Source organism: Sylvia atricapilla, unplaced genomic scaffold (genome assembly GCF_009819655.1).
Source record: "Sylvia atricapilla isolate bSylAtr1 unplaced genomic scaffold, bSylAtr1.pri scaffold_176_arrow_ctg1, whole genome shotgun sequence".
Classification (NCBI taxonomy): Eukaryota; Metazoa; Chordata; class Aves; order Passeriformes; family Sylviidae; genus Sylvia; species Sylvia atricapilla.
In genome coordinates this window covers 4,736-21,119 of record NW_027077105.1, presented here as the reverse complement: position 1 = coordinate 21,119, position 16,384 = coordinate 4,736, and the positions used below count along the sequence as shown (strand labels likewise).

Sequence of the window (16,384 nt, the reverse complement as noted above, 5' to 3'; positions counted from 1 at the left end):
TGTCACAGCCCCTCCTGCCCTCCCCTCTCCAGGTGACACGGTGACCCCCACCTTTGGCCCTGCCAGAGCACCACCCTCCCGAGCTCTGGGGGTCCCTGCCCTGTCCCCGGGGGGCTTTGGGGACCCGCTGACCCCCGTGTCCCCTCCCTGGGCAGGCGTGGAGGGAAGCCCATGGCCCCCGGCCCCCCGGACCGCGCCGGCGCCCCCCGACCCCGCAGCCCCTGACGGCCCCGGGACCCCCGCGGCACATCCCGGGGAGCCCCCGCAGGTACGGGGGGCACGGGGGGGCACCGAGGGGTTCGGGGGGGTTTGGGGGGGTTTTGGGGGTGTTTTAGGGTGCTCTGGGAGTGTTTTGGGGGTGTTTGGGGGTGTTTTAGGGTGCTCTGGGAGTGTTTTGGGGGTGTTTTCGGGGCTTTTGGTGGTGTTTGGGGTACACGGAGTGTGTTTTGGGGGTGTTTGGGGGAGTTCTGGGTGCACTGAGTGTGTTTTCGGGTGGTTTGGGGGTGCTTGGGGTACACTGGGGCTGTTTTGGGGTGTTTTAGGGTGCACTGGGGCTGTTCTGGGGTCTTTTGGGGTATTTTGGGCTGTACTGGGGGTGTTTGGGGGCATTTTAGCGTGGTTTTGGGGTGTTTCGTGGGTATTGTAGGGTGTGTTGGGGTATTTTGGGGTGCACTGGGTCTGTTTTGGGGGCATTTTAGGGTGTTTTGGGGCTATTTTGGGGTGTTTTGGGGGTATTTTAGGGTGTTTTGGGGGCGGTGAGTGGGGGGCTGCGCTGTGGGGAGCGGGGGGCCATGGTGGGTGATGAATTTGGGGCGCAGCGCAGCCGAAGGGTGGCGAAGGGGGGGTCCCGGGGGGCCCCGAGGGGCCGCGATGGGGAGGGGGCGATTTTTGGGGGGGCGGTGCGGGGTCCGGAGGGGGCGGGGCGCGCCGGGGGGGGGCGTGTCCAACTGCTGAGGGGGCGTGGCCAAAGGCGTGGCGCGCTGCTCGTCAGCGAGGGCTGGGGCTGCGCGGACCAATCGGATGCCTGGATGCGCTAAGGCCACGCCCCCAGCCACGCCTCCCCGGCGCTCCGGTGCCGCCGCCGCGCGCCCCCGGGACCGGTTCGGGCTGCGGCGGCGGCGGGACCCGGCCCGGCCGCCAGGCCCCGGGCACGGCAGGTACCGGGAACGGCCGGGAACGGACCGGGGGAACCGTACCGGAACCGCCCCGGGCACGGCGGTACCGGGAACAACCGGGGGAACCGTACCGGAACCTCCCGCTAGCCCCGGGTATGGCGGGACCGGGAACGAACCGGGGCCAGGGAACCGTACCGGAACCTCCCCGGGCACGGCGGTACCGGGAACAACCGGGGCCCGGGGGAACCGTACCGGAACCGCCCCCGGTAGCCCCGGCTATGGCGGTACCGGGAACAACCGGGAACGAACCGGGGGAACCGTAGCGGAACCAGTCCCGGTAGCCCCGGGCACGGGCAGCTCGGGGGCGGCGGGGACGCGCAGCTGCGGCTCGGGCACCGGCGATGTCCCGCGGCTGCGGGGAGGGGACAGGGGACAGCGGCGAGGGGGTGGCGCGGTGGTGGCAGTGTCCTGGCGGGCGGGTCCGCAGCGCGGGGGGGGCGGGACACGGTGCCGTGGGCAGGACACGGACACGGACACGGACACGGCCCCGCGGGCAGGACGTGTCCCTGTCCCCACGGGCGGGACGTGTCCCCGTCCCCACGGGCGGGACGTGTCCGTGTCCCCACGGGCGGGACGTGTTCGTGTCCCCTCGGGTGTCCCCGTGGTCGCGGTGTGTCCCCGTCACGGGCAGGACGCGGACACGTCCCCCACGAGCGTCACGCGTCCCTCTGCGCGGGGGGGACACGGACCTGTGGTCACGGTGTGTCCCCCACGGACAGGACATGTCCCTGTGGTCACGACATGTCCCCCATGGGCAGGACATGTTCCTGTGGTCAGAGCGTGTCCCCCGTGGGCAGGACATGTCCCCGTGGTCACAGCGTGTCCCCCCATGGGCAGGACATGTCCCCGTGGTCACAACGCGTCCCTCCACGGAAAGGACGTGTCCCCCACGGGTGGGACATGTCCCTACGTGCAGGACATGTCCCTGTGGTCACAACGCGTCCCCCCACGGACAGGACATGTCCCTGTGGTCACGACATGTCCCCCCATGGGCAGGACATGTCCCCACGGCCATCGAGGCCACCACCGCCGCTCCGACAAACACCCCCCGACCCCGCGCAGCACCGCGGCTCCTCCATGTCCCCATGTCCCCCCTACTGCCACCCACCGTGTGTCCCCCGCGGTGTGTCCCGCAGGTCGCCCCCGCTCCGCTGAGCCATGCGGGATCTCCCGGCGCTGTCGCCAGCAGAGCCATGAGCAGCTGTCGCTACAATGGAGGGGTGACACGACCCCGGGGACCCCCCAACTCCTCCTGCCGGACCCCACAACCTCCGGACGGGGAAACGCAGCCGCTGCGCCCCTGCCCACCCAGCCCCGGCCCACGCGTGGTGGTGTCGCGACCGGAGCATCCCGACGGGACCGACCCGGTGCCGGTTGTCCCGGGACGGGGAGAGGAGGAGGAAGACGACGAAGAGGAGGAGGAGGAGGAGGAGGAAGAACGGAGGCGGGAACCTCGGAAGAACCAGAACATCGGTTACAAACTGGGCCACCGGCGAGCGCTGTTCGAGAAGCGCAAACGGCTGAGCGACTACGCGCTGATCTTCGGCATGTTCGGCATCGTGGTGATGGTCACCGAGACCGAGCTCTCCTGGGGGGTCTACACCAAGGTTGGGGGGCTGGCCGAAAACGGGGGGTGGGCTCAGGGCTCACGGGGCTTCTTTCCTCCGTGCCGCTTTTCTTCCTCCTCTTCCTCCTCCTCCTCGCAGGAGTCGTCGTACTCGTTCGCCCTGAAATGCCTTATCAGCCTCTCCACGCTCATCCTGCTGGGGCTCATCGTCATGTACCACGCCAGGGAGATCCAGGTCAGCGAGGGCTGCGGGGCATCGCGGGGAGGGTCCCTCTGTGCCGACACTAACGGGGCTCGGCTCACATCCGGCCGGGGAAAGGCTTCTTGGAGGAACAGAAGTGGAAAAAACTCTGTATTTTAATTTTTTTATCTATATATATGTATATATAAAAATATCATATAATATGATATATGCTATATAACTATACTATATACAATATACAATATACAATATACAGTGTATAATATATAATATATAATATATAATATATAATATATAATATATAATATATAATATATAATATATAATATATAATATATAATATATAGTAATACATTATCTATATAATGTACAATATCATGTAATATATAATAATTATATACTATATAAATTATATACATTACATTATATTGTATTGTATTGTATTATATTATATTATGTATAACGTATATTAAATATTATACATTATAAATTATATTAGATAATATATAATATGTAGTATATGATATATAGTATATATTATATAATATATTATATTATATATTATATATTATATATTATATATTATATATTATATATTATATATTATATATTATATATTATATATTATATTATATATTACGTTTCTATGTTATATATAAAATATAAGTTATAAATACTACACGTAAAAATATATGTTACATATAATATACATTTTATATATAATATGAAAATTTCAGTAACGGACTTTAAATTACAAAAGCAATAACAAAAAAAACCCCCAAAATTTCAACAGAATTTAAATAACAAAAACAATGACACAAAAAACCCAAAAACCAAAAACAATAACAAAAGAAACCCGAAAATTTTAATAAAAAATTCAAATAACAAAAACTTTCCCCCCAAAAAAACCCCAAAATTTCAATAATAAAATTTAAATAACGAAAAAAACCCCAAAATTTCAATTTTTTTTCGAATTTTTCTGAGGACTCCTGGTTACAGATTTCCCGATTTGCAAATATTCACTTCCGCTGTGTGTCACCATCCTGTCACCTCACCGTGGGTGTCACCAGCGTGTCACCTTGCCAGGGTTGTCACCATCCTGTCACCTCGCTGGGGTTGTCACCAGCGTGTCACCTCACAGAGGCTGTCGCCATCCTGTCACCTTATTGGATGTGTCACCTCGTGGAGGGTGTCACCATCAGGGTCTCACCATCCTGTCACCGTACCATGGGTGTCACCATTGTGTCACCTCGTGGGGGGTTGTCACCATCATGTCACCTCTCTGCGCTTGTCACCGTCTTGTCACCTGAGGATGTCACCATCAGGGTGTCATTGTCCTGTCACTTCACTGGGCGTGTCACCATCTTGTCACTTTGCCAGGGGTGTCACCATCCTGTCACCTCTGTGTGTGTGACCAGAGTGTCACATCATGGGGGGTGTCACCATCCTGTCACCTCGCTGGCTGTGTCACCATCCTGTCACCCCACTGGGGGTGTCACCATTGGGGTACTACCACCCTGTCCCCTCACCAAGGGTGTCACCACCCTGTCACCTTGCTGGGGTGTCACCACCTTGTCCCTACACCAGGTGTGTCACTACCCTGTCACCTCTCTGTGTGTGACCAGCGTGTCACCACTGGGGTGTCACCATCCTGTCACCTCAGTGGGGTGTGTCACCACCCTTTCTCCTCTTTGTGTGTGACCAGCATGTCACCATTGGGGTGGCACCACTGTCTCATCTCACAGAGGTGTGTCACCACCCTGTCACCTCTCTGTGTGTGACCATTGTGTCACCATTGGGGTGTCACCATCCTGTCACCTCACTGGGTGTGTCACCACTGTCTCACCTCACTGGGTGTGTCACCATCCTTTCTCCTCTCTGTGTGTGACCAGCGTGTCACCATTGGGGTGTTGTCACCACTCTTTCTCCTCTCTGTGTGTGACCAGCGTGTCACCATTGGGGTGCCACCATCCTGTCCCCTCACCAGAGGTGTCACCATTGTCTCACCTCACTGGGTGTGTCACCACTGTCTCACCTCACTGGGATGTGTCACCACTGTCTCACCTCACTGAGGTGTGTACTGAGGTGTGTCACCCCCTTGTCCCCTCCCCTCCCTGGTGCCACCCCGCCGTGTCCCCACAGCTCTTCATGGTGGACAACGGCGCCGACGACTGGCGCATCGCCATGACCTACGAGCGCATCTTCTTCATCTCCCTGGAGCTGCTGGTGTGCGCCATCCACCCCATCCCCGGGCAGTACCTGTTCACCTGGACCGCCCGCCTGGCCTTCACCTACGCCGCCTCGGTGGCCGACGCCGACGTGGACGTCATCCTGTCCATCCCCATGTTCCTGCGGCTCTACCTGATCGGCCGCGTCATGCTGCTGCACAGCAAACTCTTCACCGACGCCTCGTCCCGCAGCATCGGCGCCCTCAACAAGATCAACTTCAACACGCGCTTCGTCATGAAGACGCTGATGACCATCTGCCCCGGCACCGTGCTGCTGGTCTTCAGCATCTCCTCCTGGATCATCGCCGCCTGGACGGTGCGCGTCTGCGAGAGGTGAGGGCACGGGAGCGGGGACGCGGAGGGGACACGAAGGTTGGGGGGACAGAGAGGGGGTCTGGGGACGGGGCGGGAGATGGGACACGGTGGGGACACGAAGGTTGGGGGCACAGAGAGGTGAGGGGATGGGAGGTGGGACATGGTGGGGGCAAAGGTTGGGGGGCACTGAGAGGGGACTGAGGAGGTGGCAGGTGCTGAGGGGACCTCAGAGGCACAGAGAGAGGTCTAGGGACAGGGCGGGAGATGGGACACGGAGGGGACAAAGACTGGGGGCACTGAGAGGGGTCTGGGGACAGGGCGGGAGATGGGACATGGAGGGGACAAAGGTTGGGGGGCACAGAGAGCCGAAGAAGGGTCTGAGGAGGTGGCAGGTGCTGAGGGGACAAAGATTGGGGGTCCCAAAGAGGTGACTGAGGACAGGGCAGGAGGTGGGACATGGAGGGGACAAAGACTGGGGGTCCCAAAGAGCCAAAGGGTCTGAGGAGGTGGCAGGTGCTGAGGGGACAAAGACTGAGGGGCACTTAAGAGGGGTCTGGGGACAGGGCAGGAGATGGGACATGGAGGGGACAAAGGTTGGGGGACACAGAGAGGGGTCTGAGGAGGTGGTGGGTGCTGAGGGGACCTCAGAGGCACAGAGAGAGGTCTAGGGACAGGGCGGGAGATGGGACATGGAGGGGACAAAGGTTGGGGGCACTGAGAGGTGAGGGGATGGGAGATGGCACATGGAGGGGACACAAAGATTGGGGGCACTGAGAGGGGACTGAGGAGGTGGCGGGTGCTGAGGGGACAAAGATTGAGGGGCACAAAGAGGGGTCTCAGGAGCTGGAAGTGCCAAGGGGATCAAAGGTGTGGGGTCCTACAATGGGGAGAAAAGATTTGGGGTCCCCAAAGAGGGGTCAGAGGAGGCGGCAGGGGGTTGTCACATGGAGGGGACAAAAGCTGGGGGTCTCACAGAGGTGAGACCTCTGCGGAGGTGTCCAGGAGACCAAACCTGGGGTCCCACAGAGGGGTCTGATGGGGGGTCCCACCAAGGGGACGAGGATCGGGGGTCACAAAGAGGAGAGAAGAGATTGGCGTGGCCAGATGTCCCCGAGGGTGCCCGGGATGTCCCAAAGATGTCCCTGAGGGTTCCTGGGATGTCCCCCAGGGGTACCCAAGATGTCCTCAGGGGTTCCCGGGATGTCCCCCAGGGGTACCCAAGATGTCCTCAGGGGTTCCCGGGATGTCCCCGAGGGGTCCCGCTATGTCCCCAGGGGTACCCAAGATGTCCCCAAGGGGCTCCCAGGACGTCCCCGAGGGTCCCCAGGATGTCCCTGAGGGTACCCAGGATGTCCCCGAGGGGTTCCTGGGATGTCCCCGAGGTGTTCCCGGGATGTCCCCGAGGGGTTCCCGGGATGTCCCTGAGGGTTCCTGGGATGTCCCCGAGGGGTTCCCGGGATGTCCCTGAGGGTTCCTGGGATGTCCCCGAGGTGTTCCCGGGATGTCCCCGAGGTGTTCCCGGGATGTCCCTGAGGGGTTCCCGGGATGTCCCTGAGGGTTCCTGGGATGTCCCCGAGGGGTTCCCGGGATGTCCCCGAGGTGTTCCCGGGATGTCCCCGAGGGGTTCCCGCGATGTCCCCACCGTGTCCCCGCCGTGTCCCCGAGCCCCCCCAGCCCGGCGCGGGGGTCGCGCATTAACCGCTGTTGTTTTCCCTCCCCGCCCGCTCTGCTGCTTGCAGGGACAAACTGTGAGTGACCGCGGGGACCGTCCTGAGTGACCTCAGGGACCGTCCTGAGTGACCTCAGGGACCGTCCCTCGCCCCCCCAGGCTTCTGCTGCCCCCCAAAAACCCCCCAGAATTTAGGATGAGCTGCCGGCGCGGGGAGGGCGGGCAGGGGGACACGGAAAGGGGCCGGGAGCCCTTTTCCCCTTGGAACCTCAGCAGCTGCTTCCTGTCCCCTCCCCGTGTCCCCCGTGTCCCCACGGCTTGGGGACTTCCGCGGTGGCTTTTGGGGAGGACTTTGGGAGTCTCCAAAAAGGGCTTTGGGTTTTTTTCGTGTTTTCCCCTCCCGACCCCGCACGTTTTGGGTTTCTGGGAGGGTGTTCCTTGGGAAATGCGGGTCCCCGGGAATGTCACCTTGGCTGTCACCTCCCCGCTGTCCCCGCCCTGTCCCTGCCGTGTCCCTAAGGTGCCGGGTGAGGTTCCAAGCCCAAAGCGGGGCGGGAAGCAGCAATCCTAAATTCCTGACGCTTGAGATCCCAGAGCCCCCGCCCCGGCTTGTTCCCGTGTCCCCATTTCCCCTTGTCCCAATCCCATTTCCCCTTGTCCCAGTCCCATTTCCCCTTGTCCCAATCCCATTTCCCCTTGTCCCAATCCCATTTCCCCTTTTCGGACCCCATTTTGCCTTTCCCAATCCCTTTGTCCCAGTCCCATTTTCCCCTTTTCCTAATCCCATTTCCCTTTCCCCAATCCCATTTCCTTGTCCCAATCCCATTCCTCTTTCTCTTTTCTCTTGTCCCAATCCTATTTCTCTTTGCCCCAATCCCATTTCCCCAATCCCATTTCCCCTTTCCCCAATCCCATTTCCCATTTCCATTTCCCATTTCCCCTTGTCCCATTTCCCCTTGTCCCATTTCCCCAATCCCATTTCCTCAATCCCAGTCCCATTTCCCATTTCCCCAATCCCATTTCCCTTCCCCAATCCCATTCCCATTTCCCCTTGTCCCATTTCCCCAATCCCATTTCCTCAATCCCAATCCCATTTCCCTTTTCCCAATCCCATTTCCCTTGTCCCATTTCCCCTTTCCCCAATCCCATTTCCCATTTCCCCAATCCCATTTCCCTTGTCCCAATCCCAGTTCCCATTTTCCCAATCCCATTTCCCTTCCCCAATCCCATTCCCATTTCCCCTGTCCCATTTCCCCGCACGTCCCTGTCCCCTGCCCGGCTTGGCCGCTGCTCCGTGTCCCCCGGCCGGGTTTGTCCCCACCCTCGGGGACAGGGGGGTGGTGGCAGCGCCGTGTTTGTGACATGGGACTCTCCCAGTGTCCCCAGTGCCCTCCCGGTGTCACCCACTGTGGCCTTTGGGGGTGCGGGTGACATCGGTGTCCTGCGCTTTTGGGGACAGCAGTGCCACCTCCGTGTCCCCTCATTGTCCCAGGGGGCACAGACTGGCCGTGGGTGTCCCCATGGTGTCCCCAGTTCCATCTTGGGGACAAAGCCCCAAATCCGCCATGATGGGGGGGATTCAATGACTGTGGTGACATCGGTGTCCTGCCCTTTGGGGACAGCAGTGCCACCTCCCTGCCTGTCCCCTCACTGTCCCCTAACCCAATACCTGACAGGACCCAGCCCAGCCATGGGATGTCCCCATGGTGTCCCCAATTCCATCTTGGGGACAACACCCCTAATCCACCATGAGTGGCACAAAAGGGGGAATTCAATGACTGTGGTGACATCAGTGTCCTGTGATCCTGGGGACAGCAGTGCCACCTCCCTGCCTGTCCCCTCATTGTCCCAGGGGGACACAGCCTGGCCATGCCTGGTGTCCCCATGATGTCCCCAACTCCATCTTGGGGACAACATCCCAAATCCACCACAATGAAGGGGATTGGCTGTGGTGACATCGGTGTCCTCCATTTTGGGGACAGTGGTGCCACCTCCCTGCCTGTCCCCAACCCCATTCCTGACAGGACCCAGCCCAGCCATGGGACATCCCCATGGTGTCCCCAGCTCCATCTTGGGGACAATGCCCCAAAGCCACGGTGGCACCACAATGGGAGGGATTCAGTGAGTGCGGTGACATTGATGTCCTGCGTTTTGGGGACAGCGGTGCCACCTCCCTCCCTGTCCCCTCACTGTCCCCTAACCCAATACCTGACAGGACCCAGCCCAGCCATGTGATGTCCCCATGGTGTCCCCAATTCCATCTTGGGGACAACACCCCTAATCCACCATGAGTGGCACAAAAGGGGGAATTCAATGACTGAGGTGACATTGGTGTCCTGCACTTTTGGGGACAGCGGTGCCACCCCCCTGCCTGTCCCCTCATTGTCCCCTAACCCAATACCTGACAGGACCCAGCCCAGCCATGGGGCGTCCCCATGGTGTCCCCAATTCCATCTTGGGGACAACACCCCTAATCCACCATGAGTGGCACAAAAGGGGGAATTCAATGACTGTGGTGACATTGGTGTCCTCCATTTTGGGGACAGCGGTGCCACCTCCCTGCCTGTCCCCAACCCCATTCCTGACAGGACACAGCCCAGCCATGGGACATCCCCATGGTGTCCCCAGCTCCATCTTGGGGACAATGCCCCAAAGCCACGGTGGCACCACAATGGGAGGGATTCAATGAGTGCGGTGACATTGATGTCCTGCGTTTTGGGGACAGCGGTGCCACCCCCCTGCCTGTCCCCTCACTGTCCCCTAACCCAATACCTGACAGGACCCAGCCCAGCCATGGGGCGTCCCCATGGTGTCCCCAATTCCATCTTGGGGACAACACCCCTAATCCACCATGAGTGGCACAAAAGGGGGAATTCAATGACTGTGGTGACATCGGTGTCCTGCACTTTTGGGGACAGCAGTGCCACCTCCCTCCCTGTCCCCAACCCAGTTCCTGATAGGACACAGCCCAGCCATGGGACATCCCCACGGTGTCCCCAGCTCCATCTTGGGGACAATGCCCCAAAGCCACGGTGGCACCACAATGGGAGGGATTCAATGAGTGCGGTGACATTGACTTGGGGACAGCGGTGCCACCTCCCTGCCTGTTCCCAACCCAATTCCTGACAGGACACAGCCCGGCCATGGGATGTCCCCATGGTGTCCCCAACTCCATCTTGGGGACAACACCCCAAATCCACCGTGAGAGGCACAAAAATGGGAGGGGATTCAACAACATGGTGACACGGGTGACACAGGTGACACGGGTGCCACCGCCCTGCACAGGTACCATGACAAGCAGGAGGTGACCAGCAACTTTTTGGGGGCCATGTGGCTGATCTCCATCACCTTCCTGTCCATCGGCTACGGGGACATGGTGCCACACACCTACTGCGGCAAGGGCGTGTGCCTGCTCACCGGCATCATGGTGCGTGGGGACACGGGTGGGGACACGGGTGGGGACACGGGTGGGGACACCAGGGTAGGGACACCAGAGTGGGGACACGGGTGGGGACATTGGGGTGGAGACACTGGGGTGGGGACACCGGGTGGGGACATCAGGTGGGGACATCGAGTGGGGACACCAGGGTAGGGACACCAGGGTGGGGACACGGGTGGGGACATTGGGGTGGGGACATTGGGGTGGGGACATTGGGGTGGGTGGGGACGTCAGTGTGGGGACATCGGGGTGGGGACACCGGGTGGGGACACTGGGGTGGGGATACCGGGGTGGGGGGGGGACATTGGGGTGGGGACATCGGGGTGGAGACACTGGGGTGGGGACATTGGCATGGGGACACCGGGTGAGGACACTGGGATGGGGACATCAGTGTGGGGACACTGGGGTGGGGACACCGGGTGGGGACACGGGGTGGAGACACCAGGGTGGGGACACCGGGTGGGGACGTCAGGGTGGGGACACCAGGGTGGGAACATCAGGATAGGGACACCGGGGTGGAGACATTGCTGAGGGGACATTGGTGTGGGGACATCAGCATGGTGACATGGGATGGGGACATTGCTGAGGGGATACTGGGGTGGGGACATTGCTGTGGGGACATTGGGGTGGAGACACCGGCATGGGGACACCAGTGTGGGGACACCAGCATGGGGACGTCGACATGGGGACACCAGTGTGGGGGACAGCAGCACGGGGACACGACCACTGTCCCCAAATCCCTTCCTTTGGCAGGGCTGGTGTTTCCAACCCTGAATTTTAGCCCCTCCTGCGGATTCCTGCCTGGAGTTGGTTTTGGTTTATAAATCCAAATTTAAAATGCGAATTAAAGAATGGACCCCGAGCTGTCCCCAGGCTGTCCCCAAGCTGTCCCCAAGCTGTCCCCGCTGTCCCCACAGGGTGCTGGCTGCACTGCGCTGGTGGTGGCCGTGGTGGCCAGGAAGCTGGAGCTGACCAAAGCCGAGAAACACGTCCACAACTTCATGATGGACACGCAGCTCACCAAGCGGGTGAGGCCTTAAAAGGGTTATCCCAAATAAAACCTGGAAAAATCCCGTTAAAATTGGGAAAAAATGCATTAAATTTTGGGGAAATAGCATTAAAACCCATTGTAATTGGGGAAAAGCCCATTAAAACTGAGGGGAACCCCATTAATATTGGGGAATCCCCATTGAAACTGGAAAAGAATCCCGCTGAAACCCATTAATGCTGGGGGAAACACCATTAAAACTGGAAAAATCCATTATAATTGGGAAAAGAACCCATGAAAACACATTAAAACTGGGGAAAACCCCATTAAATCTGGGAAAAACATGGGGAAAACCCCATTAAAAATGGGGAAAAAAACCGGGAAAACCCCATTAAAAATGGGGAAAACTTTGTTAAAACTGGGGGGAAAACCCCATTAAAAAAGGGGAAAACCCCATTAAAAATGGGGAAAAAACCGGGAAAGTGCCTTAAAAATGGGAAAAACTTTGTTAAAACTGGGGGGAAAATGGGAAAAAAACCATTAAAAATGGGGGGGAAACGGAGAAAAAAACATTAAAATTGATAAAGACTCCATTAATAATGGGAATAACCCAGGAAAAAATCCGATTCCGGTGGTAATTCCCGGGATTTGGCAGGTGAAGAACGCCGCTGCCAACGTGCTCAGGGAAACGTGGCTCGTCTCCAAACACACCAAGCTGGTGAAGATTGATTCAATTAAAGCTGGGGGGGGAAAAAAAAATCAGGAAAAAAAATCAGGAAAAACACTGTTAAACCTGAGAGAAACCCCTTTAAAACTGGGGAAAACTGCATTAAAACCATGAAAAAATAAACCCCAAAGAACTGGGAAAACCCCCGTTAAAACTCTGTTAAAACCGTGAAGAACACGATTAAAACTGGAAATAAGACTCATTAAAACTGGAAATAAAACCCATTAAAACCAGGAGAGAAAAAAAATGAGAAAAAAAACAACATTAAAGATATGGAAAGCTCCATTAAAAGTGGGAAATATCCCATTAAAAATGGGGGGAAAACCCTGTTAAAACCGGGGAAATTTCCATTAAAAACCAGTCAAAAAGCGCATTAAAACCTGGAAAAAACCCATAAAAAGTGAGAAAAAGTGAGAAAACCCCCAAAAAACCCGGGAAAACTCCGATTCCGGCGGTAATTCCCGGGATTTGGCAGGTGAAGAACGCCGCTGCCAACGTGCTCAGGGAAACGTGGCTCATCTACAAACACACCAAGCTGGTGAAGAAGATCGACCACGCCAAAGTTCGGACCCACCAGCGTAAGTTCCTCCAAGCCATCCATCAGTAAGTGCCACCGCTTTTCCTGCTTCCTACGGCCACCCCCCCGAGGCCACCGCTGTCCCCATGTGTCCCCTCCCCGGGCTGGGGGATGAGGTGGCTTTTTGTCACCTTTGTGGGGTGTGTCGGTGTCGGTGTGGTGTGCTGGGTTTGTCACTTGGTGTTGGTGTTTGTGCTTGTCCTTTGTTCTTGCCCCCTGTCTTGTCCCCTGTCCTTGTCGCCTGTCCTTGTCCCTTGTCCTTGTGCCTTGTCCTCTATCCCATTCTTGTCCCCATCCTTTGTCCCCTGTCCTTGTCCCTTGTTCTCTATCCCATTCTTGTCCCCGTTTTTGTCCCCATTCCTTGTCCCCTGTCCTTGTGTCCTGTCCTTGTCCCCATTCTTGTCCCTCGTCCTTGTCCCTTGTCCTTGTCCTCTATCCCATTCTTGTCCCCATCCTTTGTCCCCTGTCCTTGTCCCCTGTCCTTGTCCCTTGTCCTCTATCCTGTTCTTGTCTCCATCCTTTGTCCCCTGTCCTTGTTCCCATCCCTGTCCCCTGTCCTTGTCCTCATTCTTGTCCCTTGTCCTTGTCCCCCGTCCGTGTCCCCATCCCTTGTCCCTTGTCCTTGTCCCTTGTCCTCTATCCCGTTCTTGTCCCCTGTCCTTGTCCCCCTGTCCTTGTCCTCATCCCTGTCACCTGTCCTTGTCCCCCACCACAGCTGCCCCTGTCCCTGTCCCTGTGGGACCCTCTCCTGTCCCTGTCCCCCACTTCTGTCCCTGTCCCCATCCCCTGTCCCCATGGGACCCTGTCCTGCTCCTGTCCTTGTCCCCACCTCTGTCCCTGTCCCTGTCCCTGTCCCTGTCCCTGTCCCTGTCCCTGTCCCTGTCCCTGTCGCCTGTCCCTGTCCCTGTCCCTGTCCCCTGTCCCTGTCCCCTGTCCCTGCCCCTGTCCCTGTCCCTGTCGCCTGTCCCTGTCCCATCCCTGTCCCTGTCCCTGTCCCTGTCCCTGTCCCTGTCCCTGTCGCCTGTCCCTGTCCCATCCCTGTCCCTGTCCCACCCCGGGGGGACACCGCCGCCATCTTTGAGGTGGCCCGTGGGGGGGTTTGGGGTCACTTTTGGGGGCGGTTTTTGGGGTCACCGCGGTGGGAGGGGGGGAGGTGACGCTGCTCCGCTGTCCCCTCGGAATTAACCCTTTGTTCTGTCTCTGTTCCGCCCCGCCCCCCGCAGAGCTCAGAAGTAAGTGTGCCCCTCCCCCACCCGACCCAGCCCCTCCCCCACCCCAGCCCCTCCCCCACAGCTTTGCACGGGCCCGATTTTGGGGTGGGGGGACCCCCAAAGCCCCCGGGACGGCGCGTTTGGGGGGCGGGGGCTGCGCTTGCACGTTTCTGGGGGGTTTGGGGCGGCATGGGGCGGGGTTTGGGGGTCCGGGGGCAGGTGACAGAGGTCACCGAGGGGGGTGACAGCGCTCCCAGGGGTGTCCCCAAGGCCTCTGGTGTCCCCTCAGGCTGAGGAGTGTGAAGATGGAGCAGCGCAAACTCAACGACCAGGCCAACACCTTGGTGGACCTGGCCAAGGTGAGCTGAGAGCCCGCAGGTCGTTCTGATGGGGTCAGACCCGTTCTGACGGGGTCAGACCCGTTCTGATGGGGTCAGACCCGTTCTGATGGGGTCAGAGCCGTTCTGGTGGGGTCAGACCCGTTCTGATGGGGTCAGAGCCGTTCTGACGGGGTTAAACCCGTTCTAACGGGGTCAGACCCGTTCTGACGGGGTCAGAGCCATTCTAATGGGGTTAAACCTGTTCTAACGGGGTCAGACCCGTTCTAGTGGGGTCAGACCCGTTCTAACTGGGTCAGACCCGTTCTAGTAGGGTCACACCCATTCTAATGGGGTCACACCCCTTCTGATGGGGTCACACCCATTCTGATGGGGTTAAACCCCTTCTGATGGGGTCAGACCCGTTCTAACGGGGTCACACCCATTCTAATGGGGTCAGGCCCGTTCTAACCCTTTCTAACAGTGTCAGACCCGTTCTAATGGGCACAAACCCATTCTAACCGTGTCAGACCCGTTCTAACCGTGTCAGACCCGTTCTAACAGGGTCAGACCCGTTCTGATGGGGTCAGTCCCATTCTAACAGCATCAGACCCGTTCTAACGGTGTCAGACCCGTTCTAACAGGGTCAGACCAGTTCCAATGGGCACAAACCCGTCCTAACGGTGTCAGACCCGTTCTGATGGGGTCAGACCCGTTCTAATGGGCACAAACCCATTCTAATGGTGTCAGACCCATTCTAACGGTGTCACACCCGTTCTGACGGTGTCAGACCCGTTCTGACGGGGTCAGACCCGTTCTGACGGGGTCAGACCCGTTCTAACTGGGTCAGACCCGTTCGGACCCGCTCTAACGCCCGGCCCCCGCAGACGCAGACCGTGATGTACGAGCTGGTGTCGGAGCTGCAGGAGCGGCACGAGGAGCTGGAGAAGCGCCTGGGGGCTCTGGAGGGGCGGCTGGAGGCGCTGGGGCTGACCCTGGTGGCACTGCCAGCGCTGGTGGCACAGGCGCTGCGACAGCAGCAGCAGCGGGAGCCGCCGGCCCCTGTGCCCCTTGTGCCCCTCGGGCCCCGCCCGTGCCCGGCCACTGTCCCCTGCAGCCCCCGGGGGGACAGGGACAGCGCCCGGGGGGACAGGGACAGTCCCCGGGCCGCCTCCGACAGCGGCTGAGTCACCGGGTGTCGCCGGGTGTCACTGGGTGTCACCGTCTGTCACCTCCGAGAGCGGCTGAAGGGTCGCGGGGACACCTCCATGTCACCTTCTGTCACCTTCTCACCTCTTTGGACTGTGGAAATTGGGGTGGGGAGGTCGTGGGGACACCCAGGGGTCACCGTGTGTCACCTCCGAGAGCGGCTGAGCGGGGAGTCACCGGGTGTCACTGGCTGTCACTAGGTGCACCACGTGTCACCAGGTGTCACCTCAGAGAGCTTCTGAGGGGTCGTGGGGACACTCACAGGTCACTGTGTGTCACCTCCGAGAGCGACTGAGGGGTGCTGGGGACACTCACGGGTCACCTTCTGTCACCTCACCTCCTTGGACTGTGGAAATTGGGGTGGGGGGCCTTGGGGACACCCAGGGGTCACTGTGTGTCACCTCCGAGAGCGGCTGAGCGGGGAGTCAACGGGTGTCACTGGCTGTCACTGGGTGTCACCGGGTGTCACTGGGTGTCACCGGGCGTCAATGTGTGTCACTGGGTGTCACCGAGTGTCACCTCAGAGAGCTTCTGAGGGGTCGTGGGGACACCTCCATGTCACCTTCTGTCACCTCGGAGAGCCGCTGAGGGGTCGTGGGGACACCCCCCTGTCACCTTGTGTCACCGCTCACCCCTTTGGACTGTGGAAATTGGGGTGAGGGACCTTGGGGACACCCAGGGGACACCCCCGTGTCACCTCAGGGAGGAGCTGAGGGGTGCGAGGTCGTGGGGACACCCCCCTGTCACCTTGTGTCACCCC

At 58.8% G+C, this 16,384-nt stretch overlaps 1 protein-coding gene across 1 annotated transcript; it reads left to right on the top strand.

Moving 5' to 3' along the window:
- Positions 1-210: 210 nt before the first annotated feature.
- KCNN1 (potassium calcium-activated channel subfamily N member 1) lies at positions 211-15,602 on the top strand. The gene is made up of 9 exons (XM_066340268.1): positions 211-268; positions 2,312-2,782; positions 2,882-2,977; positions 5,087-5,505; positions 10,442-10,583; positions 11,513-11,623; positions 12,786-12,913; positions 14,388-14,457; positions 15,303-15,602. Exons 2-9 carry the CDS (start codon positions 2,369-2,371, stop codon positions 15,600-15,602), a joined length of 1,680 nt encoding a protein of 559 aa, XP_066196365.1. The 5' UTR covers positions 211-268; positions 2,312-2,368.
- The last annotated feature ends 782 nt before the right edge of the window (positions 15,603-16,384 follow it).